Consider the following 26,047-nt stretch of genomic DNA (forward strand, 5'->3'; position numbering starts at 1 on the left):
GGGATTTTTAGAAACCTAAAGCCTGTGTGTGAGCTAAGGCTTTGTGCCTGAGCTAGAATGCATGCCTCCAAGTTGCTTTCTTTTCCCTTAGTCATGATTGAGGAAACACAAAACCTGTGTATTTATTAAAATCTGAACGCATTCATACCATTATGATAAAATAGACACTATACTCAAGTATACTTCACACCTTCACATACTTATAAATTATAAAAGTGTGAGCACACACAACCTCCCACTGCTGCAGCGAGCACACTGTGTGCAGGTACCTTGGACACCGAGGACTTGAGTTTGCCAACGTAATCCCACACAGTCTTTGGAGCAATCCTTCCACCGATGTGGATGGTGTCTGGCAAATCCTACACAAGAAGAATACGCAGTGAACACCTGAGCTGCAGCCTTCAGAGACTGACACAATAATTCTACAACACCAGATGGCAATGAAACCACAACTTTAAAGAAAAGTGTCACCTTACGCCAGTGTGGGGAAGCTAACCACATGCCTTCCAAGACTATTGTGTTCAGAAGATGAGGCAGGGAACTGGGATGCCTGACTTCTGATTCACATTTCTGTCTCTGGCCACACTGCACAACCTGCTGCCACAGGGCAGCATGAAACACACACACACACACACACACACACAGACACAGACACACAGACACAGACACACACACACACACACACACACACACACACACACACACACACACACACAGACACAGACACACACACACGGGGTGGAGGGAGGAAAAGGAGGAAGAAAGGGGAAGAGAGAGGGTTCTTGGCTCTAACCTCACTGAGATAATCCAAACACCCAGAGACAGGATATGCCTTAGTGACAAATTTTGCTACACTCTGCATATTAATAAATCCTTTCCAAATCGTGTTGAGTCGAGACAAAAAGAGAGTTGTGTCTCCTTCTGGTGGGGATCGTGATTCTGAAAGGCTGTAAAAACCAAACAATAAAAAATGCATTAATTTCTTCTTGTACAATAGATATTTCAAAGTATGGTGACTTCACACTTGGGAGCAAGAGAGAATCCTAAGACTGGTGGCTTCCACTTACCAAGCAGCTATCTAAGTCAGAATGACTTAGACACTGGTCAAGAAAGTAAGTTGAGTAAGAAACAAATTGGAATAGCCATTAAGTTAAAAATTCTGTATCCAATGTATGACACCTAAGTATTAACTAGGCATCCAAGAAAGGGAGCATTTTTAGGACAGTAAAGATTTATCAGGTTTCTGATGGGTTTAATCACCAGCTTTCCTGGTTAGTCTAAAGGAAGGATTTGAGGTTTGCTCAGACCCCGTCCTAAAAACATACCTTGTATTTGGTGATGGTGGTACTGACAGGTATCTTGGGTCAGGAGAGGAAGATGGCTTAGCCAGTATGGACTTGGGCACTACTGCAGAAGTCAGTGCAGGCCTTAGCATGTCCAGTTTGGTTTCTGATGTCTGGGAGTTGTCCAGATGGGCTGCCATGGGGGCTGTGACTGTGCATGACCCACTCAGGGCGGTTCTGGGGTCTCGACCAGACACTGTAACTGTGGTGACCACCCCACTCCCGCCAGAGGCAGAGGAGGGAGAAAGACCATCCAGAGAAGAGGGCTCTGGATGGCTGTCACCTGGAGCCTCAGGGAAACACTTTCTCTCCTGGTTCAGACTAGATACACTCTCCAGGTCTGGCTCAGAGGCGTTTTCAGGCAGCATCTCTACAATCCCTCCATCGGCAGTGTTAGGAACTGTATCAGGTGGACAGCTGTCATGCCTGGGCTTTAAGTCTTCTTTCTTAGAAGAAGCTGAAAGCTTTTGCTTCTTAGGAGCTGGTTCATCCTCTGATGATGGAACCTGACCTGAAGAACATAAAGGGAAGAAAACACGTCAAGAAGTCAGCTCAGTCGTGGTGAAGGGAATGTCAGTTGAAAGCACCACAACCGAGGCAAGGCCACACAAGTGTGGAAAGCACTGTCTGAACGTGGCGGGAATACAATTTTAAACAAAACCAAGTTTTTTCTTATTTCCATACTTTCAGCCCCTAAATTATGCTCACCTGTACAGATTTTGCAGTTTAAATCAAACAGATGGGCCCGGTGCTGACTTGTTGTATCCTTCAGCATGCTGCTGACGACATCCAGGAGAGGTGCTGTGCTCTTCTCAGGGGCGGCTCGTACTGATTCTTGTTGTTCCTACAAATGAAATGCAAGTAGGTCTTGCCTTTGTTGTGTTCTTGAGACTGTCCCACAATATAGCAGAGGATGACCCTGAAACTCCTGGTCCTCCTTCTATCTAGAGCAGTGGTTCTCAACTTTCCTAATGCTGAGACCCTTTAATACAGTTCCCCATGTTGTAGAGACCCCTAACCATAAAATTATTGGTTGCTATTTTATAACTGTAATTTTGAAACTTATGATTTGTAATGTAAGTATCAGATATGCTGGATAATCTGATATCAGACTCCTGTGAAAAGGTTGTTTGACACCCCCCCAGGGGGTCTCAATCCCCAGGTTGAAAAGCATTGATCTAGAAAGTGCCAACATGCTTGGTTCAGGTAGGTAATTTCTTTTCCAAATTCAATCCATCTTCAAATTAACACCACAATGAAGAAACAATGAAGAGGAAGGCATGGTGGGGGCACAGGCCTTTAGTCCCAGCATTCCAGAGGTGAAGACAGGCAGATCTCTGAGTTAAAGACTACCCAGGTCTACAAAACAAGTTCCAAGATAGTCAAAGCTACCCAGGAAAATCCTGTCTTGGAGAAAAAAAACAGAATACATGGAGAAAAATCCCACTAAGGCAGGTGTGTGCAGTAGTCTCTGCCCCTAAAATCCCAGAGTGCAATGAAAACATTGTACTTTGGGCCAGACTAAGCTGCAAAGAGAGAGTGTCTTAAATCCCAGAGTACAACGTTTTAGGCCAAACCAAGCTACAAAGAGACTGTCTTAAATCCCAAAGGAACCCATACTACCCTAATGAATACAGGCACTTGGAAAGCACTGCTACCATGCATACATATGGACGGTGTAAACGTCAGTGACTTTCTCAGTGATTTAATGCCTTTAAAGTAGGTAAGAGATGTTGGTTTCTGTGCAAACACCAGACACCCCAAATGCTCACTTCTGAATCTGATACCGGTGGCGAATCTTCCATGTCAGGAATGGTTTCTGGTTTAGTAGTGTTCTTCTTGCTTTCATTAAGCAGCTTAGTCCTGGACTCTATCACCTGGCAAGAAGGACAGAGATGAAGGCTTCAGCCTTGGCTTCTAGGTAGAAAGAATATTCATCCATTCTACAATCAGCTCATTCACTTCTAGAAAACGGGAACCTCTAGGGCCTCAGGCAGCGATCCTCCTCAGCACTTACAGATTTTGTGGGCTTCTCTGTCCACATAGAAAGCTCTTTAGATACAAGTTCTTCAGGCTTCATTCTGACAAGTTTTGCCAAGGAGATTTCTTCTCGGAGAACACGATGGAAGAGCCCCTATTTTAAGAAAAGAAAGAAAAAGCACCTTTCATTTCCTCATTCATAAACATTTAGTGACATATTTTACTCTGGGTCAATATGAAGAACAAAGCAGCACAATGGAAATCAGATGGGCCCTGAATACTCCAGGCACTGACCCACACACAGTGCAGGAGTGTACCCTCAACCCACTGTGAGCAGGCTCTCTCAAGTAGGCAGCAAAAATCCAGCTGACAGTCAACCTCAAGGACATCAGCCGATCCTCTGCTTTGTTAGGATCATAAATCATGTATACAACTTGGAATACAGGTTAAAAAGTTAGAAGCCAGCGGAAGTGGCACACATAATTATAGCACCTGGGAAACAGAAGCACAAGATTTCTGCCTCAAAAAAAAAAGTAATTAAAAGGACAGACTGTACAGGCCTTCCATCCTAACACTGGAGTTGGAGTTGGAGTCTAAACAGAACTACATAGTGAGACCCTGTCCCCACCCTCCCACCCTCCCCCAAAAAAGTTAGAAATAAAGGCAGGAATACATCACTTCTAGGCAATACAGCCAAGGCATTTGATTCTGGTTCTAAAACATGGAGGTTAGGGTGTGTGTATGTGTGTGTTCAGAGTCAAGAGAACATTATGAACAAGCCCCATCAGCAGAAAGCAGAAGAGGCACCAGGCTGGCACAGTCAAGAGCTACAAGGTTTGGCCCACGTCAAGTGGCTGAGGAAGAAAGGTTAAGAGAGAAAGTTAATTGAACTTGTAATTCCACAACTTTTGAGGCAGAAACAAGTGGATCTCCTAAGAATTTGAGGCCAGCCTGATCCCTGGCCAGCCATGGTTATAGTAAGACCTTGTCTCAAAAAATAAAAAATAAGATAAAATAAAAATGCTACACCACACATCAGATATCCCTGAGAACTGGGATGAAAAATTTCAAGTTTAGGTCAGTGGGCATGTGATTTTTGCAGGGAAGTTTAAGCTAATCTAATAAAACGGGAGGAGAGGGGCTATAAAATCTCTGAACTCCAGTTCTGGCAGCAAAGATGATGACCCACAATTGTGATTAGAACGATGTATATATCTCCAAATGCTGTTTGGCATATCACTGTGAAGGTAACAGAAATGAAGGTGAGGGTCTATTCTGGGTCAAGAATTCCCAACATCTAGTCGGGGGTACACAGACCTGATTCTTAGGATCCTTAAGGTTGAACATGATGCTGCGATATTTGCTCTTATAGCGATTATCAGTAACCTGGAACAAGTTAAACATCTCCTTCTCAATGTGGAGAGCAATTTTTCCTACTTCATTTTCTGTCATTATTAAGTCATCGCTGTCATTGACTCTGAATAGAATGAAAAGAGGGATTACATAAACCAGGGGACATTTGCCTAGTGGGGAAATCCAGAACATGATCATCAATGCTACATCTGGGAGATATGACATATACAATGGCCCACCTTTTCCACAAAATCTCTTTCAAGGAGCGCCTTATATTTTGCCGAATTTGTGAATTGGGCTGTGATGGAGCTGGGCTCACAGGCCCCAGGCGTCCTGGGGCTGGAGAGGCTGCAGGAACGTTGGCAGACATTGGCTTTCTGGTAACTCCCACCACAGCAACAGAACCAGGCAACTTTTTAGAAGCAGCTGTCACAGGTGTTGGTCCTGCCTGCCTGGCAGAAGTGCCTGACAGGGTAGCTGAGGGCCATGGCCTCTTGGGGATGGTACCCTTGAAGCCCGCAGGCAGCTTCTTAATGGTTGGTTTGGATCCTGCCATATTAGGGTAAGGAGGAAGCTTCTTTGGAACAAGATTTCTAGGTGAAGTCTGCCTGCCCATCAAGGAGCTTGGAGGAACCGTTTTCTTTGGGGCTGTAACTGCTGCCATTGTTCTGTCCTCCACTCTCCTGTCATCCTTCATGGCTGGAAAGCAGAACACACACACACACTGAGAGATACGAGCAACACATACAAAACAGCACGCTGACGTTACACTGTGTCCACTCTGGAAAGTGCAACCAAGGAATTAGATACATTTGTAGGTTTTTAAAATCTCGAAACTTAAGAGGTAGTTCCACAGTATTTTATGGTGGTAATTACTCCTTATTTTCATGTTTCATTACATTAAACCTTTTACTTCAAACAAGCCAATTATCAAAAGCTCCAATTAATCACTTGCTAAATTGTAAAAATAAAAGGACAAACCTGCCATCAAAATAGGGCAGATTTACAGGATCATTTTAATTAAGTAGACAAGGTGTTTTTATGTGAACTTTTAAAAATCTTTTTTAAAAAGGGGAAATCACAGTCTTTCCTCCATCAACAGCCAACCCCCAGTGTCCTAGACACCTGTCATCAAAGGGTACACATTACTTCATCACACACACACACACACACCCTCCAGCAGCAGCTCACTGTAGACATAGTTGACACGTTTGCTATAGGAAAGATCAGCCAACCTATTTTCACACAAAAAGTCAGATGCCAGATTGGAAGACTTCAGCCTGCTGAGTTTATGCAAAAGGAAATCACCAGACACCTTTTCTTGACGGAAGGCCAAGGAACAATGGAACATCACATACTAAATGATTGATGACCATTTTATACACCCCCCCCCCCACCACCTAATTCTCTCAACAGGGTAAAATGACAACCTGGTGTTTTAAATGCTTGTCAAAGCAGGTCAGTGATGGTGATACCTATAATCCCAGCATTTGGGAGGCAGAGGCAGGTAGATATCAGAGTTTGAGACCAACCTGTTCTACAGAGTTCCATGACAGCCAGAGCTGCAAAGAAACCCTGTGTCCAAAACCCAAAAGATTGTCTAACACAAATGTTAAGTCAAAAGTTTGGCTTGCACCAAAACTTCTACATGCCAGTGGGCAATCAGTTTAAAATCCTGCACCAAAGTTCACAAAATTTCTAAAAAAAAAAAAAAAAAGGCACCTGCTGACAAGCCCAAGTTTAGGCTGCAGGATCCGCATAGATCAAGGAGGGAATAGACATCCATCCCACCTGCTGCCAACACAACACAGTCTCTTTTCCTCCCTCTTCCCAAGTCCTGTACCCGATCAGTGAAGATCAGTAGTATAGCTTGGGTCATGGAACTGAGTGTTTCTCTAACATGTTGACTAGCAGCCCAAGGGATTAGGGGAGGGAAGGAAATGTCTGGTAACATGTGGCTCAGGACTGCTGTCCTACTAAGAAACAAACACACACCTATGAAATGGTTCATCTAGATAAGCAATCCTTAAATACTATATGCTGACAAAACCCCAACTCTACAGTTGTATATGGCTGTGTATGGCTGAAGCATGACTTTAAGACCATAGTACTTGCCGGGCAGTGGTGGTGCACGCTTTTAATCCCAGCACTTGGGAGGCAGAGGCAGGCGGATTTCTGAGTTTGAAGCCAGCCTGGTATACAGAGTGAGTTCCAGGACAGCCAGGACTACACAGAGAAACCCTGTCTCGAAAAACCAAAAAAAAAAAAAAGTGCTTCCCACCTTCTGCTCCCAGCAACCATTTCTAATATGCTAGGAAGGTCAGAGAGCCAGAGAGCTCAGGGAAGAGCAGAGATCCCATACACAAGGAAAGTCCACTTCAACAAGCTACTCTATGTGCTTAGGGACACCATCAGATCCTGCCATACCTGACTACCAACCTGTCTGAGAGGGTCACCTGTACCATTGCCATATGACTGATTACAAAGTGGTAATAAAAAAACCTAGATGTAAGATGCATCTCATCTGCAGCCCTTCATGTCCACCCCAAAAGACTGGCTACAACAGGTGGACTGTGTGCTTGCTCAGAAGCATGTCAAACCTCAGCTTCAAAGCACTTTAGGGGGTTTGCAGAGTGATAGTCACATCTACCTAAAACTGTTTTTCTAGATGACAGGAAATAAAGGCCGATTTGTACAAAATAGAAATTAGGAGTACACTCTGAACAATGGAGTACTTTTTTTTTTTTTTACTGCCAAGAACCTATTTTCACAATCTAGCGTGTGTGACAAATAAACGGAGAGAACACACTCTGCGCCAAGGAGTATAGCCATGGTTCCTATAGATCAAGGGCAATGTCCAAGGACTCTGCAGTGGAAGTCCACTACTCTCCGCTCCAGGCGTATTCAGCTGCATGTGCATGTCTGGCTGCTGGGTTGTGTTGGGGTAAAAATCAGTAGAGACTCCTTTGAGGAAGGTACAGAGAAGGAATGAACACTCGAATAATGGTATGGCCCAAGTGCTGTGTGAGACAGTGACATTGAACAGGGATATAACAAATGTGTAATAAATTGCCAGCTGACTTCCACTCTACAAAACTATCAAGGCATTATCAAAACCTCAACAAAGTCCCTCCAGATAGCAGTATGGCCTGAAACATCTCAGTGATAGTTTTTTCTTGTTTCTCGTCACAAACGGGCACTTCAAAACCACAGGTTCCACCACAGATGCAATCTCTCTTGGCCTGATTGTATTTTGGCTATTCCTGACACTCCAAGTACACATCTGATGGTTTGAGAGCAGACATACTTGAATGCCATATACTAATATAACTCCCTAACCATCATTTTTTAGCTCTGGTGACTTCTTTCCACTTAAGGCCAATGTTAGGACACTAGGCACACTCAACAGTGCATAAAAGGCATGTTATGTAATTATAAACTGGTATGTCTCATAAGTGATGGCTTTCCATAACTATTTACCTACTAGCATCTTGAAACACAAAGCCCTTTTCTATTTTGGAGGGTGTCCAACAGGGCAACAGTTATGCACTGCAACTGCTCAAGGGACTGGCACATTTCTCCAGCCCCACCGGTGGGAACAACAGTGGTGCTGACTTAGGGCGGGAATGGCAGCAACAGAGATTCACTTTGTTTGAATACTACAATGAATGAATTTGTAAATCCTTATCCCATTCTCTACATTACTTGGCTCTCAAAAACCTGTGCCCAACAACAGAATCCACTTTTTGCTTTTAACTGTATAAAAATTAAGTAGCTGCAACTAATGAGACCTCCCTTTTACAAACAGCACTTTACACTGTACTGCTTTCTCTGCCCTCTTGTGGGGGTAAGAAGGTATTGACCAACGCTAAGTAGGAGGAGGAACGTATCTCCAGCCCTGTGGACCACTAGTGGAAGCAAAGGTTGCCATGACCAGTTCTTTCTAATGCAAACTAAGCTGCTCCAAGTTTGATGGAGTAGGAAAGTAGAATGCTCTGCATGGAAACACACTTCTCACTTCACGGGTTCATTAGTAAGGATGCTATAGCTCTACTGGTCACCAGGTGGCAGTAATGATCCACAAAGGCAGGCAAGAGAAAGGCATTGGGGGACAAACCCTGCTCATGCGCCCCAAGGCAGAACCCTACAGTTAACTGCATGATGTTGAAACCTAATGGGGGACAGGATCAGGATCGAGGCATAGGGTAAGGGTCCAAATCCATAACCCACCCATCCCAGTCACGCTGCCTGATGGCTGCTCTCAGAGAGCAGGCTGCACCCAACCCATGCAGGTCAGTTATTTCACCTCCAGAAGTCTAAGAGTAACTGCTTTTTTTGAAGACAGTGACCAAGCAGCACCTTGAAATGACGCCAGGTGTTGAATTCTGTTCCTCAGCTCTGGGCCACATAACTTGGGATTTCCCATTACTTCACCATACCTCTTTCCAGTGAGGTGGCAGTGGAAGTGTTTTTGCTGTTGCTTCCTAGACATGCTTAAGTATCTTCAAATAAATACTATCCCTTTATCCACACCTCATGCACAGGAGGCTGAGGCAGGACTGCAAAGGAAGGTGGCCAGGGCTACGATATTGAAACCATCAAAAGTTATCATTAAGAGAGCAGTTATCAGTTTAGTTTTAAGAAAATGAGACCTGGACACAAGCAGCAGGCTACATCAGAGATGTTCCTCAAATGCCCACTGTGACTACGATGACCCTGTAGAGGTCCATATCCAACTGCTATGCTCTGGAGATGAAAATCATTTTTTCCTTACTGATTTCCAGTATTTGACTTCCATCTTAATGCAGAGGCCAACCCTTAAGAATCTTGCAAGTTATCTTAACCAATCACATAGTATCTTGAAATCTTTAACTTAAATCGTGTTGGATTGGTAATTTCTTACATTGTTAGTCACTGGAATGCAGTGTGGTGAGGGCCATGTACGTGTGTTCAATCTGCCCAGCTATATGGAAGCTGAGCTGCTGTTTCTCAGATTTCCCCAAACATACCAGGTACACATGACTTCAGTGGAGTTCATTTTAACCATTATTTCTTGTACTAAATCATTTACTTTAACTCACATGACAGGGGCATATTACAATTCATGTGCCTTCTAAGACCCTTTCTACCTAATGGGGCCAAAGTGGAGATGCAATGGATAACCAGATGAAGAGAGTGCAACCAGTTACCTTAGGTTCTTGCCGAGCTCGTCCAGGTTTGTGGCAAATCAATGTTGCCCAAACCTTCTTTAAAGCAGCTAAGAATTTGGTCTTCTATGTTTACTCTCTAACTTTTGGATACTAAGCATGTTAACTATGTGCATGTTGGTGTGTATCAAAGCATTTTACCACTTTACACTAATGACTGTAGGAGGCATCTTCAGGAGACTTTTTGCACTCTTGAGATCAGCAATGCCATCAAAAGGATTTTCTTGGAGTGTTAAGCCTTTGATCCACAGTTCCTTAAGTTTACAGGAAGGTCATTCATAGAGGTGAAGGACACAAGGACAGCTATAGGACCGACTGGAGCAGTCTTAGAGGTTCACTTCGAGGGTTCAAGTTAACGCTATGATCCAATTTTTTCAACGGTGGGCTTTTCAAAGATTTATAAAAAGCAAAATGATTCCAAAAGAATGTTACCAACAACCTAGCCTTAGCTCTATGTATATTATTCAACAGCTGCTAAGTTTAACCTCCTTAGTACCAAGTTTGTGCCCCCCAAAGTTGGGAGTGGCTTGGTTTAGATGTGCAAAGCCGTTCCCTATCCCACTTTATTGCCACTAACTACTATGAAGACAAATAAACGGCTCATGCAGCTGATAAAACACAGGCCCACCCCTAGCTTTAGGTTTCTAGTACTCTCCACAGGGCTCCTTCATGATCCCATGGAATGTACTTCTGAAGTCCACACCTTAAGATATCCTGGAAAACCCTGTGTTCTCCCTGCTCTACCACCCCACCTGTCACTTGTGCAGGATGCAGTCACTCCCCAGGCTTGGGTTTGTAGGTAGTTGGGGTTTTGCATTAAATCCCTATAGCCAGATGAAATGTCATGTCAAGATCCACTCAAACACCAGTGTTTTAAGTCACTTGATGAGCCATTTAGTGAGTCCAAAATACTAATTATTGTGATATAAGTATAAATAATAAATTTTGTTTCAAAACTCTAATAATCCAAGAATATTTTAGGCAAGTGTTCAGCTTACTTCCCTCCCCTGGCAATGAGAGGTGTCAGTGGAAATAAAACACAGAAGGATACAAAAACGGTTAAGAGCAATATCAGAATCTTTGAAAATTTTAAAAATGACAATTGTTTCTATAAATTAAAGAAACTGTACAGATATTCTAGAAAGAAAAAAAATCAGAGGAACAACTGTTCGTGAAATTGAATCACCTGCATGTGGAGTAGTGGCTTCCTGTGCAGGGCAGCATGCTGCCTGCCTGTATCCACTCAGAAGGCAGCAGCTCAGCTCAGCTCTGCCATGCAGTCTTCTCAGTGTACATGGTGAGCATCCATGCAGGAGACTGTAGAAGTGTTCCCAGCACTGGCTTCACTTTGAGCCTCCCTCCCTCCCCCCTCCCCCATGTGTGTTCTGCACACAGACAGTGGGGAGACAGGACGACCAGAGTCCTTGGGACACAGTTGCACGGGCTGTGTGGTGCCCTCCCACTGTGCAAAGGAAGGGGGATGAGAGGGGACGGGCCCCATTTGGACAGCAAGAGGCAGAGAGGAGATAACTGCTCCTCACTGATGATGGCACTCTCAATGTTAGGATGATACCATTTATGGGATAAAGGGGGGGGGGTGTGTGTCAGAAGAAACTTGTTTAGAAACATGTCCCTGATGTATTTTGAGGTGCTGGTCTGCTGGGAAGATTGATCAGTTGTTAACTTGTCCTGCTCTCCTGCCCTGGAACCATCAGCTCCACTAAGGATCAAATCAATTGTGAAGGACAAGGTGGGAGACAAGAGTTCAAAGAACCCCTGATCATAGGAACTGGCCCACCTTGTTGACCGCTGGGAACCTCCCCCATTCTCCCCCCAACCCCCCCCCTTCCCCAGCACCTCGTGGAAGGGAGACAGAAGACAGTACTCAGATTTTAGTCCCACTATGTTCCATCCTCTAGCACACAGAACCTTCTATGATGCCACATAGGGAATATACTTACCAGGGTCTGAAACTGAAACTAGAGATTTAACTGCTTCTAATGTGAGACCCTGAGTCAGAACTTCAAGAGCTGGTTCTCCATTCTGGGCACACAGATAAAGATGAACTGAGTTGTAATCAATCTTCAGCTCCCAGGACTAGGACTACACTCCCAGGTTTTGATCATTTATTGTTAGGTCTACAGACACTTGAACGCTATACTTGGCAGGGTTTTCCCCATTCTGAGGTAGTACTTGGCTCTAAGTCTACCCCACAACATACATCAGGTGTGTGTCTATAAATTCCAGTACTTTTTACAGGTGGAGGCAGGAGGATCCCCAACTTCACAGTAAATTTAAGGCCAGCCTGGGCTATAAGAGCCCTTTATCTGGGGCCGAGATGGAACAAAACACTATCAAGAGAACACAACTGAAAAATTCACTTGAAACCACTGTACAAAAAGAAAGAAAGGTGTATCTTGTACAGTAGTGAAAACAAGAATGGCTTCAAACTCAGTGATCTAATCTCAGGTTTCAAAAGTTTACTCAAGCTATGACATTGATTTGAAATCTGGGGCAGAAGCTACCACCTGCAACTCTCCCTTTGATGAGGATACTGCTGTAGATGTAAGGCTAGCATGATTATTCACCATGGGGTCTGAGCAGCAACAAACGACCTTCAAAATTCAAACCTGTTTATGTAGGTGTGTAGCATATGAAATAGACACAAACTGTCTACCTGTCCTTTCGAAAATGTCCTAACTCATGAAAAATCACTTTTGCTATAGAAGAGCAGTGGTGACTTTATGTGAGGAAAATAATGTGGAAAAACTCATGGTTATGATGGGCTGTCCTGCGAGGAATTCATGTCTGTCCTGAGCCTGGAGTCTGAACAGTGCACTGAAGTAGTCCCATCTTGTTGAGAGCAATTCAAATACTTACCAAGGCCTAAAACTGAAATACAGAAATTGCCTCCCACATGAGGCCTACACAGCTCTTTAGGAAACACCCAGAGACGCTCCACAGGCTACGCAGGAACACCTGGGGTCCAGAGGCATCTTGGCATCTGTTTCTGGCTGGCAGTGAGCTGCTGGTTACCATCTGCCCCAGAGCACCCAGGACGCTGGTCCTAGACAGCCCCGGGCAGCCACCCAGATGCTGGGAGGAGCCTGGGGAGCCAGCCTTCTGGTGATACGTACATTTACTCAATAGGGTGGCTGAGAGTGCAGTGGGCTTCTCTGGCTTCTCTGGCTTCTCTGGCTTCTCTGGCTTCACAGCGTTGTAGTTGTGGTCACTTGCCCAGGATGGTGTGCTGCTCTCACAAGTTGCCTCCTTCCCGGAAGTCTCACTCCTGGAAGCCAGCACCACTTTCTTCACTGGGTTTTCCCTTTTCTCTGATGCTAGTCTCTTGTGCACAGAAGAGATTTTAATCCCTGCCTGGATAATCAGTGAAATCCCAATTATTAAGGTTTGAAGTGACACCTTTGCTTCAACAATCAAAGACATAAACACCTTTTATTTTAGAACCTAAAGACCCTTCAAGTCAAGCTAAGCAGAATCCTGTGATTTTTTTTTTTTTTTTTAAAATGGCTACAGCCACATATCAAATAACCCTTAGCATTCCTTTGTAACATCTGGGTAATGTGAAAGTTCCTGGCCCAAATCTGTCTGTCTGTCTATAACGCAGCTGAGTCATGAACCAGCCAAGATAAAAGCAGGAGCGCCTTTTGGCAAGGTGGGGAAAAAAGCTGAAAACAAAGCGAAAGGGGCTGCGTGTGGGCGCAAGGGCCTGTAGTATGTAACATATGGTCTGCATTCCCAGTGGGAAACTATAGTCAGATCACAGTGCTCCACATAACATCTCACACGGCACAGAGCAACCATTTATGGGAGTTTGAAGATCCAAAACAAGTCTCGAAAAATAAAAACTATGTCACTTAGGCTTGGTGGCACAGGACTGTAATCCCAGCTGAGCGGGAGGCTAAGGGAATAAAATTCAACGTTCAAGAACTGCCTGTACTACAAAATTGGCTTTAAAACAAAAGAAACACTCCCCCCAAGGGATATGCAGAAATCCTAGACTGTTTGCACGCTACGCACCCTACCACTGAGTTATCAAGGCACAGAGCCTGGTCCAGAACCTAGGTCTGTATCTAAATGCCAAGTGGACTTTGGACACAGCTGTGTGGTATACATCCTGAAGTGTTACTTCTTCAAAAAAAAACTCACATGCTTGCTTGCTTGTAGTATATTCATGTTAACTAACCCTTCAGTGAATGGGGGCTGGGGGAGACAGAAGGAAAATATGATCTATATTTTCCTGACAATTGCTATTCCCTGTGTTGCTTAGGCAAACAGAAACCAGTCTATAGGAGCTGGAGAGATGGCTCAGTGGTTAAGAGCACTGACTGCTCTTCCAGAAGCCCTGAGTTCAATTCCCAGCAACCACATGGTGGCTCACAAACATCTGTAGTGGGATCCGATGCCCTCTTCTGATGTGTCTGAAGAAGAGTGACAGTGTGCTCGTATACATAAAATAAATGGATAATTCTTTTAAAAAAAGAAACCAATCTATAAGAAGTCCTCTCAAACATTTCCTGTTTCAAGTAAGTATCCTGAAAGTGACCTGTTGTCAGCTTACCTGAACACTGCATTTTGGAAGACTGAACTTTTCGGGCTTCGTCTTGACCTTTTCCTTGGGTTTTGTTTTTTGTTCTTTACCTGAACTTAGAAATCTCATGGTAGCTGCAGCGTGTTTGAGAATGCAATCATTACTGCAGTATACCGAGTCAGGCTGCGCTACACTGCAACACCCAGGGCCAATGCACTTAGCAGCACCAGGAGCCTCTACGACCTGCAGAACGAGCGAGACAGAAAACTTCAGACATCATGTGTGCAGACACTAGTGATCAGTGCTCAGCAATAGCACTATTGGTGGTCGCTGTTATTAAGGCACCAGCAGTAATTTTTGTTTGGGTGGTTTTTGAGGCAGGGTCTCATGTAACTCTGGTTGGCCAGAAACTTGTTATGCAGTCTAGGCTGGCCTTGAACTCAAGAGACTTGCCTGGTTCTGCCTCCTCAGTGCTGGGATTAAAGGTGTAAGGTGTACATCACTATGGCTGGCTCTAATGATAGTTTTATATGTACAAAAATGTATTTTTATTAGCTGTGCATGATGGCATAATCTTTAATACAATTCCAGTACACGGAAAGGGAAAGCAGGAGGTTCCCAAGAGTCAGGCCACCCAGGCTACACAGTAAGAGCTGTCTTTGTGAACTATACAAACCTATCTTCCTTTTGACTGCCCTGGCACACCAGAGCTTCAGATCTGTCTGCCCTTTAAAATACGTGCAGGTTCCAAATGAGATAAGAGTAAGAAAGGGGCTGGACACATGGCTCAGAGGATGCTTTTACACAAGACCAGCCTTGGTTGTTAGAACTCATGTCAGATAGCCCTCCACCACCTGTAACTTCAGACTTCTGTTCTCTGAGGGTACCTACACTGTTGTACACTACATATGTTAAAAATAAACCACTAAGGAAAAAAATGGCAAAATAGAGATTTAGTGAGTTACAAATTTTCATTTAAGATTTTGGTTACAAATTGTGTGTGTGCATGCACACACAGGCTTGCACAAGTACAGCTGGTACAGCTGGAGTCAGAACAACGTTCAGGAGTCAATTCTCTCCTTTCACCATGAGGGATCTGAAGATTCAACTCGGGTAATCAGATTTGCTGGCACACATCATTACTCAATGAGCCATCTTGAAAGTCCAGCTGAAAATTCCTTTTTCTAACTGTTAAGGAATTGAAATTCCTTTATATGTATGCATGTTTTACCCTCATGGCTGTCTGTCCATGCACAGAGGATATCAGACTACTGCCTGACACTTGAGCTACAAATGGTGGTGAGAACCATGTGGGCGTTATGAATTGAACCTAGTTCCTCTTTTTTTGTTGGTTTTTTTTTGTTTTTTTTTTTTTTGTTTGTTTGTTTTTTGTTTTTTTTTTTGGTTTTTTTCAAGACAGGGTTTCTCTGTGTAGCCCTGGCTATCCTCGAACTCAGAAATCTGCCTGCCTCTGCCTCCCAAGTGCTGGGATTAAAGGTGTGCGCCACCACTGCCCGGCCGACGAAGTTCCTCTTGATTAACATCTAGTGCTCTTCATCTCTGAGCACCTCTCCAGCCCCCAGGGGGACATACTGAACTCATACTGCCTTTAGAATGCGAACTCCACCACACCCAGCCTTCAGGTCAAACTTCTTAAAAGAGAAAATGTGCCATTCCCTAAGAGAGAAGAGATCCACTGCTGGTTCTGAAGAAAGGCAAAACTTTTTTTTTTTTTTTTTTTTTTTGAGTGGTTTGGAGGGAGACTGCCAAAAGACACAGGATGTACACATTTCAGATAACTAGTAACCATTTAGTTTTAAGTATATGAGAAAGACTGAACAGAGCATCTATCTGACAGTCTGAGAGCTCCCAGAGAGAGGGTCATCTCTAGCTACCTTCTAATGAGACCACAGCAGTAGCCAGGCTGACACCTTGAAGACCCTGTGTGTGCCCCTAGGAGGTCCAGGTTCTACACTAGGCTCTGACCCATGGAGACTGGAGTGGGAATTTTAAGCTAAATCCGTAACACAGCAGCAGAAACAAGTCAGTGGCACTAGTACAGATGGAGTTTCTGCTTACAACTTCTAATATTATGTTGATAGAAAAGATAAGTACACATTAACATGTCCCTTATACAGACTCAAGAAAAATGTCAATTTTCAGGATAAATATTTAAGATAGTTGCTTTTCTTCTACCAAATCAAAGTTTACACAGAATAAAATTCAGGCCATGTCTAACATACTGGCAATAATAAAAGCACCAAACTGAAAACTTCTTCCAGTAAACAGTGCCAGTGCCCACTGTGTAATGTCATTATCACTTTTCACCTTGCAGCACAGCAAGAACTAAAGCAGCGACAGTCTAGACAGTAGTTTCTGCAGACTCTCACCAGCTGGAGGACACACTACGGAGGTTAGGGGTCTGAAGTGAAGATGCACTTGGTGGTACCCTCCTGAGAAATGCAACACACCTGCTGACAACAGGAGAAAGCTCTCCCGAGCAGTAAAGACTGTTAGTCTTAGCTCATGGGAAATGTGACAGTTATGCCTCCATGAGATAACATAACTCAAGTAGGAACAATGAAGAAAACATGAGTATCAGGCATGTAACAACTCAGGTCAAAGCAAAACACAGTGCACCTTTCTCTCAATAACTCTGCCAGCACCCAAAACATGTAACACCAAAAACACGTGAAAAGGTACATTTTTTTTCTTCAAACTCAGTCAATAGCACTGTAGAGAAATGGATTTCCCCTCAAGGGACCATTAGAACACAGTGTTGCTGGCACTAAGGAGGCTATATCGGAGCAGTCAAAACTGACACCAAGCAGAGTGACATAGACATCTGTGCAAACTGCCATTAAGCTGATACATTCGAGATGTAACCTAACAGCAGGACATCTTCTTGCATGACTCAGGCCTGTACAGCTACAATAACTGCCCACAAAAGCCCAACTGCCCTAAAGAGAAGGCATCTTCCTAGTCTTGCTGTCTTTAGCAGCAGTTACCCTGACATGTGTGCTTGCCATGGCAGACAGATACTCACAGGCTGGAATATCTTGAGTTTTTTCTTGCCGCTGGGGTTTGCCGCCTTCTCAATCCTACCCTTTATGCCCTGGTCTTCTCCGGACTTCTGCTCTACTGTCCCTATGCTTGTGCAGTCTGTGCCGTCAGCATTCACAGGTCTGCACCCAGCGTCCAGCTCATCAGCGGCACTGCCGCTCGTCTCATCCTGCACTTGCAAAATGGTGCAATTTGGGCAGATGTAGTCTTCCCCATTCCTTTCCAGGAGCCGCCCTCGGGCTTCAGAAATACCCACACAGTCACCATGGAACCACTCCTCACACCGATCACAGCAGATCATAAACCTAAAATGGGAAGATTATGTGGTCACTGTCCAACAGATCACCAAGTCAAAACACTGCACTGTGAACAGCATACAGACAAAGTGAAGTAAAAACCCCGAGAACTAAAAACCCTGAGTGCCCTTTGTTAGCAGCACTCCAAGTCTGCTCCATCTTCTTTCTTTTTTCACAAGGATTTATTCATGTATTTATGAGTACGCTGTCGCTGTCTTCAGACACACCAGAAGAGGGCATGGGATCCCATTACTAATGGTTTTGAGCCACCATGTGGTCTCTGGGAACTGAACTCGGGACCTCTGGAAGAATAGTCCGTGTTCTTAACTGCTGAGCCACCTCTCAAGCCCCTCATCTTTTTTTCTATTTACTTTTAGAGACAGGGTTTCTCATGTCTTAATTTCCCTACATAGCCCGAGATGATCTTGAATTTCTGACTTTCCTGCCTCTACTGAAAGCTGAGATTACAGACATATACCACCTCACCATTTTATGGTACTGGGGATCACACCCAGGGCTTCATGCTAAGCAAGCATTCTACCCACCAAGCCACATCCTCAGCCCTTCATCGTTTGGCTAGAACACTTTAAGAGTGAACTAGAGGCTTCAAGTATCTCCACACAGCAACTTCATCTCCTAATAACCCCACAGAGATGCCCCATCACCACCCGGCAGCCAACTTAAAAGGACCACACTGGGTGTAGTCATGTCCTCTAACACTCCCATAGGATCTGTGGGACAACAGATGGTTCTAGCCTATCCACCTGGCACATGGCCTCAGAGGCTGAAGCAGTGAACTTTTCATCCCCTGCTGGACACACTAAGTGTACGTATGGAACCAACCACACGTGGCTGCCATGGTGGAGGGCAGGCAGCTATAGCCAGTCCATATGCACGCACTCCTTTTATTTCTCTTTTCAGACTCATTCATCTTTTCTTAACAAGCCAACTGCTTGATTGGCATCAAAGCAAATGGCAGTCCTCTTGCTGTCTCCATCCCTTGGTTCTCTACCAGCTCCCTCCCTCCACCTACCTGTTGTTGTGAGGCTGGCGGCAGATGCAGTACAGGGCATTGGGGTCGTAAACCTCACACTCAGGCTTTGGCTTGCCCACATCCCTGGGGCTTTCCTCTTTACTTCCCTGAGTCGCTTTCCCTTCCAACTGATTTTCTCCGTCATCTTTCTCTGACTGGGACACTGGTCCCTGACTAGCCTCAGGCTCCTGCTTACAGAGTGGTATGTCTTCCTCAGCACTGCCTATTTGGACACTCCCAGTTTCGGCAGGATCTTCTTCTCGGCGCTTCTTCCGTAGGCGATTCTGAATGCCTCTCAGGGACCTCTCCACGGGCTCTTGTTCTCGTTTTCTTCGAAGGCGGTTCTGAAGTTCCTTCAATGTAAGGCCATCACTGTCACTGTCAGAGGTGTCTTCTTCCTCCTCACCTCCTTTCGCCTTTTCAGAAGAGACAGGATGTTCTTTCCCTAAGGAGGCAGGTGCAGAGCCACTTCTGATCTCAGAACTGCTTTCAACGCTCCCCTCAGAAGCTGTCTCCACATCAGTGACAGTGGAAGATGTGGGTTCACTGCAATCCTCCAGGGACACAGGGACATTCTTCCTCCCTCGGCGCCGAACCGTGGTAAGAAACTCTTCTACCCTCTCAGTGCGCTTTGGCTGCCGTCCACTGCGGCGCAGGGAGAGGCTATGCTGTTGTGGTTGCTGCTCACTGGGGTCCACCTCGGTGTCTCCTGCACCCTCACGTTTGGCAATCGTGGTTCTTCGAAAGCCCCAGGTTTTCCTGAACTCTTTACTGGTGGGTTTGATAACCTTGGGTGCTTCCTCATTGCTCAGGTGCCCTTTATCATCCATACCTAATGACAGAAGGCAATCACAGTATGACTAACAACCTACCACACCACTATACCATGCAGTCTTGGAATGCACACCAGGGGCACTAGTGAGTGCCCTTACCAAAGGCGGAAAGATGGGGTTTCTGACAGGAGCAGAGCTGCACATGAACTAGATGCTTCTGATCACTGCGTTCTACGCTGTATCTGTGAGATGAGTGAGTTAACTATGAAGAGACTCTAAGTTACCCAGTGAATGTTCTGCAGAAAATCATTCAGCTGAGAATAAATTTATGCAAAATGGGTAGGAAACTGACATAAGGGCAGACCAGCAGCATAAAAACACATTCACACAGTGTGGCCAACAAGACACTCAAGTGGTGCTAGGCCACACCATTCTTAAGGCCTTGTGTAGAGTCCAGCTGTCCATGGCCACCAGGGAGTAAGGGCACATGATGTGTGCCACCTCTTGGCCTACAACACAGGAAGTCTGGCTAAGTATGTTGGGACTCTGGTGCTGCCATTTTTATTCTCATCCAAAGCCTGGACTAGGAGAGACTGTCTTGAACACTGGTACCAATTGAGCATGAAGTCCTATTGTGGACACCACACCAAGTAAAAAGAACAACTGCCAGACTCCTGAAAACAGCTGACTCCACTGTATTGATCTAAACAACAGCTTCAAGGCATGTCACCGCCAACTATGCCCATGTCTCCATCTCCCTAGGGTCTTGCTATTTACATTGCTATGTGGGGCAGAGGTCAGCTTTAGCACTGTAGTGCTCCTCCTGTCGAAGCATCCCAAACACTAACAGGCACAACCACAGACCCAGGTCTTTCACTTCCTTTTTAAAAGATGAAATCTTCATTCTTGTTCAAAATGATAAAACTGGAAAGGAATATACCTTGAGAATTCTTTTCCTAGCTGTCCAGGCTTTAATTGCATTTAAATGCTAGTGATGGATGATCTTACTGCATGTTCCATCTTATGGGAAGGACTGGCATAAAACAAAAACCTTAAAAACACAAAACACAGAAAATTTAAAATTCTCAGTACCAATACTGTTTTCCTTCCTCGTAGTTCAGTGAATAACTGTCACTCAGCTACAAAGCCTGCCTAGCACTTATCTCTACCTATCACCCGGTAATCTCAGTCTTCATGTCATCTGAAGCTGCTGAGTCAACAATCACTTCTTTGGTCACCTCCTCTAAAATGGTAAAAGCCAGAATCCAGCCAAGTCAGGTATCAACAGTGGTCCTTGAGTCACAATGCAACCAACTCCTCAGACTGCCTGGACAGACTGAAAAAGGACAGACACAATGGCATACAGCTGGCTTTATGAGGCTGAGGTGTGCTTCAGTTTCTTTGTTTTAGAGACAGGGTTCCACCATGTAATGGACTGGCCTAGAACTTGCTATGTAGACCAGGCTGGCCTGAACTCAGATCTGCCTGCCTCTGCCTCCCACTGCTGGTTTTAAAGATGTCATCACTATTCCCACCTGGTGTGTTCCTTTTAACACACAGAGCTGGGACTGGAAAGATGTTCATCAATTAAGAGAACTGACTGCTCTCTAGGTGCCCAGCTTGCTTAGCTCCCAGAAGCCACAAGAGAGCCACCAATAGCTATCACTCCTGTCTCAGTCTCCCTGTGTCCGGTGGGCATCGCATACACATGGTGCAGTCATGCACTGCAGGTAAAATGTCCATACACATAAGTTAATTTTTGTTTAAAAAAATTAAATACAAACAGCTGAGGAAATAAACTGTAAGTACTACAACAGCTTCTTCATTTTAGTTAGAAAATTTGCTGTTTAAGCAAAACAAGTTTTTGCACCACAACAATGTTTTTAAATTAAGCTCCCGTTTTACCACAGAGCCACACTCTAGACACAGGGTGCAGCAAGACAGCTGCAGCCGAATTTCAGGCAACACTGCATCTCTATTCAGAGTGCAGTCTGGGGGCCACCCTGTCCAGCCTTCCTAGCAAGTATTCCATACTCAGCACCCCAGAAGCAACACCATGTTTCTTCTACAAAATTGTTTTTCATTAGACAGAAACTATTACATCCTTCAAGGTTCATACACTGATAAAATAGCCAAAGTGAAAAAGAAAAACAGTGAGTTAAAATTTTAACAATGGCCATTCATTAAAAAAAGCTTATTGTCTTGCTTGTTCCTTAACTATTTGCATCTATTGTATTGCTAATTCCTCAACCTAGAACTGACCTTAATACTTACATTAAAATGGCATAAAAGCAAAAAGGAGGAGAGGGGATGAAATGGGGGGGGCGCTCTAGGGAGGGGAAACGGGGAAAGGGGATGACATCTGAAATGTAAATAAATAAATATCCAATTAAAAAAGGGAAAAAAATAAATAAAAAAGCTATGCTAAAGTTCTAATACTTTAGATTATTAAAAATAAATGTTATGTTATACTCACTTCTTTATACAAATGCCACTTACCTGTCCCAAAACTGAAAGCTTGGAAACCTTTGGCTGAAAATCCTACATAAAATAATAAACCTAGGGCCAGGTCCAGCAGATGGCCAAGCCTCACCACACTGTTGTCAGTCACAGTTCATCAATGAGAAGATTCTGGAGCTTTGAACAACCAAAGGGACAGTGGAGACTGCCTCTTGACCAAGCTCCTACAGGAAAAGAAAAACATATTACAGATCTTAAGCAACTGTGACTAAACCATACACCAACAAGGAAAAGCAAATTCTACTCAGTCTACTCTCAGACTAGACCTAGAAAGATGTCTAGGAGTAGAGTGGCAGTGGTACAGGCACACTCTGAAGAAGGGGCCAGGCAAAAGGCAAAAGTGAGGGAGAGGAGAGGGCTCCTCAGTTGCTTCTGTAGTCAATAAGAACCTATCATGAAGCAGACCCAGCACAAAGAAATCCAACAATGAACGGAGAAACACAAAAGTGTAAAGGTTGAATAACAAAATTATGTATGTAATTTAAAGAAGATCTTAGTAGTATACAAGTATCATAAGTTAAACTAAATTTACATTCACTTAACATCAATATGATGTGGTTATTTATGTATATTTGAGACAGGCAGGGCAGCACATTATTTGTAATCCCAGTGCTCAGAGGCTGAAGCAAACAAAAACTGAGCATGAGGCCAATCTGGGCTACACCAGGAGACTCTGTCTCAACCTAATATACATACATATACACATACATACATACATACATACATATATATATTTTTTTTTTCACCCAATCTTCCTGGAAAGATCCTAACTAATGATAATGACACTGTTCTCAGGCTCTATTTCAAAAACAAACATCTTTTGTGCCCCCACAAGAAACAAAAAATAACCACACAAATCCAACAAGCCTCTTCTTTCCTCTTTAGTATAATCACAATCTAATACTATATCCAGATGTCTTTGTTTCTAGCCAGGGCTTTTAAACCACAAGGGCCAGAGCCAGCAATTCTGAGCAGAACCCACCTCTTACTTCCTCTCTCTGCCTGGCTCCAACTGCCTTCCAGCTAACTGTGGTCTCCCTAGTAACCCAAGACAAAGGGTGAACATTCCATGTATCCTTAAAGTGACAAAGACCTTTTTAGGCCTTGTGTCTACTCCTTATGTCACCTCCATAAGGAGGTCATTCTAGTTTCTATCACATGGAAAGCTAGCCACCAAAAGCCAACTTCAAGAGTTCAGAAACTATTGGCTGGGCCAGGCCACAGGAACTGGATTGAATCTATATAAGCACTTTAGAAACTAAATAACCAGCAAACCAGTAAGTCAGAAACTACTTGTAAAAGTAAACAGGACACAAACACCTACCTATTAAAACAAAACACAATGACCTCAGGATGAAAATCACTTAAAAAGATTCACCTCATAGGGACTGGAAGGATGGCTCAGCAATTAAGAGCAGCACATGTCGCTCTTGCAGAGGACCTGGTTTTGGTCCCCAGCACCCATATGCCATCCATAATTCCAGTTCCAGGATATCCCCAGAAAATACAATACCCTCATCTGACCTCTGAGGGCAACAGGCACATATGTGGTACAGTAACACACCTGCAGGCAAAACACTCATATATGTAAAATAACCTAGAAAAAAACCCTTTTTTAAAATGATTCAATTTATAGATGGGAATGCAGCTCCCTGGTAGTGTCTATCTAGCATGGATTAAATCCCAACATTAAAGTGAAAATACATGTTAACCTGAAAAACAAACATGTTTCTAAGGATTTAGACTAGTGTTGAATATTATTAAGTAAAAACGCAAGTTATTTTCTTCTAAGTAGAACGAGACAGAAGACATCTGTAACAGATTTCCTGTATATGCAAAAATTTTCGTAACTCTGCAAATGTAAAAACTAATAAGAATTCAGTGTCTAGCAAGACAAAAATACAAACAAGGTAAAATATATTCATAAGGTCTAAGTAAAATATAGTGTTGGGGCCTGGTACCATGGCAACAGGCATGGGAATCTCAGTGCTGGGGGAGGATAGGAGAAGAAAGACCAGTTCAAGGCTATCCTGGGTTATACATAGAGACCATTTTAAATAAGGACTAGGCTGTAGCACAGTAGCATGCACTAGGTCCAGGGTACCAAATCCAGCACCACTAAAGAATAAGTTAAAAAGAAATGATGGTACATTTCTAAAGCAAAGTAGTATGTCATTATGTAGCACAGTTCATACAAAAAGTGGTCATAAAATTATAATCATGTCATATTAATTAACAGTTTCTCCCCAAAGGGAAAAACAGTGGCCATTTCAGAGTGTACTGAAGTTACAATTAACTTTCTGCATATCTAAGTGTATCTTTTTTGCATAATCTCTGTCAGTCTCTGGACACGGTCTGATTTTGGTCTAAGCTTCCCCAAGCTTGTGGCAATCTCACTGCCTTTAGCTCTTCCTAAATGTTAGAATTAAAGGTGTGAGTCACTGTACTAGGCAGTATAAAAGGTAGTTTTCCCCTCCTCTCAATTAAAATCCATTAATTCCTATTAACCAGAAGTCCAGATTATACAATGAAATCTCAGCATTATATAAGGTCTTGAAGGACAGCTCAATGGGTAGGAGCACTTGCTTTTTAAGCATGAGGAACCAAGTTCGAATCCCTATCACCCACATATAAAGCTTGGCTGCATGTACTACACTGGTAATCTCAACACTGGAAAGTGTTCAGAAAGGCAAGCCCTGGGCAATGGATGGCCACAAACAGTTTACTTACAATGACAAGCTTTCAGTTCAGAGATCCTGTCTCAAGGAAGTAATGTAGAAAGCAATCAAAGAGGAAGACACAGAATGTCAAGCACACAGGCATGCACATTCACATGCACACCATACACATACAACACACACAGCTTAAAGCTAAGTGTGATAGATACTTATTATCTAAACACTCAAGAAGCGAAACAGGAGCATAGCAAATCTCATCAAGGCTATCCTAGGCTATACTAGTTGAGGTTCTTGTCTCCAAAAATAAGTACTGTTTTCAAAGACAATGCCAACAACATGCTTAGAGTGACATCAGAAACAGTATATGGCTAACCAGCATTCTTTCTTAGGCAGTAGCTTTCAAAGCTTTTTGGTCCAGGCAAAATACACTATGGAGACTGCTATTTCTGAAGTCATTTTCTAAAAGTCCATCACATTTAACATTACTTTTTGTTATTTCAAAAACCACAAGTATTAAAAATGGTAGTATTTTTTAATTTTTGCAGATCTCTGGCTTAACAGAAGACAGCAGGATTTCCAAACATGTTTCTGCCTTGTATGGTTTTTAGAGACCTGTATGAAGAAAGTCCCTGTCTTACAGAGGCATGCCATTCTTTTTACATAACTGTGGCTGCTGTCTGAAACCGCATCAAATCAACAGCGGCCTTCTAAGCCCAACTGAGCTCTCACTTCCCTGCAGTAACCCACTGGCTAGTCTGACACTATGTCAGTCTTTTACCCATTTGCATTTTCTGACCACATGCACATGAGTCACTTAGAAAGAAAGCACCAAGCTCACAGAACTTCAGGCAGATTTAGACAAAAGGCATCTGTAACAGTTTGGATTCGTTTGACTACTGGAAAGCTATGAAGCTCACAATAATAGATACAAGTTTCCAAAATTCTAATTTTCTATTGAAAGTGAAAATTTTATGTTTAGCAAAAAATCCTCACATCATTTATATTGGAGAGTGTGTGTGCCCCATACACAGCCTGACAGTCAAGAGCCTGCTCATTCAATGGGCCACTCCACAAGATGTACAAGTGCCAAATCAAAGGAAAGTGACGCTGGTGTGCACGAGGGCTATGCCTAATAGAAGCGGCATGTACATCTTGCTCAAGGATATTACATTTCTTTAAAACTACACTTATTTTTTCTGTGTGTGCACCCATGTCTCTGCTATGGGTAGGCGTGTAGGTCAGAGAACAATGG

General features: G+C 43.7%; 1 protein-coding gene across 10 annotated transcripts in view; it reads right to left on the reverse strand.

Annotated features, from left to right (window-relative positions):
• Positions 1-26,047, reverse strand: part of Dido1 (death inducer-obliterator 1) — a 52,592-nt gene that overhangs the window by 12,141 nt on the left and 14,404 nt on the right. For 5 of the 10 annotated variants that reach the window (XM_034495738.2, XM_034495739.2, XM_034495737.2 and 2 more), the window contains exons 2-15: positions 22,097-22,281; positions 20,538-20,648; positions 18,825-19,656; positions 17,479-17,800; positions 14,463-14,675; positions 13,021-13,258; positions 4,916-5,375; positions 4,641-4,800; positions 3,361-3,477; positions 3,116-3,220; positions 2,052-2,187; positions 1,326-1,854; positions 794-947; positions 270-359 (exon numbers count right to left, since the gene is read on the reverse strand). In XM_034495738.2, the coding sequence (XP_034351629.1) occupies positions 270-359; positions 794-947; positions 1,326-1,854; positions 2,052-2,187; positions 3,116-3,220; positions 3,361-3,477; positions 4,641-4,800; positions 4,916-5,375; positions 13,021-13,258; positions 14,463-14,675; positions 17,479-17,800; positions 18,825-19,654 (3,354 nt within the window). In that variant the 5' untranslated portion in view covers positions 19,655-19,656; positions 20,538-20,648; positions 22,097-22,281. Of the gene's footprint in view, positions 1-269; positions 360-793; positions 948-1,325; positions 1,855-2,051; positions 2,188-3,115; positions 3,221-3,360; positions 3,478-4,640; positions 4,801-4,915; positions 5,376-10,942; positions 13,259-14,462; positions 14,676-17,478; positions 17,801-18,824; positions 19,657-20,537; positions 20,649-22,096; positions 22,282-23,099; positions 23,161-26,047 lie in introns of those variants that run through there. The other 5 variants (XM_034495740.2, XM_076930384.1, XM_076930383.1 and 2 more) reach the window with 4 other exon arrangements.

This window comes from Arvicanthis niloticus, chromosome 2 (genome assembly GCF_011762505.2).
Source record: "Arvicanthis niloticus isolate mArvNil1 chromosome 2, mArvNil1.pat.X, whole genome shotgun sequence".
Lineage (NCBI taxonomy): Eukaryota > Metazoa > Chordata > Mammalia > Rodentia > Muridae > Arvicanthis > Arvicanthis niloticus.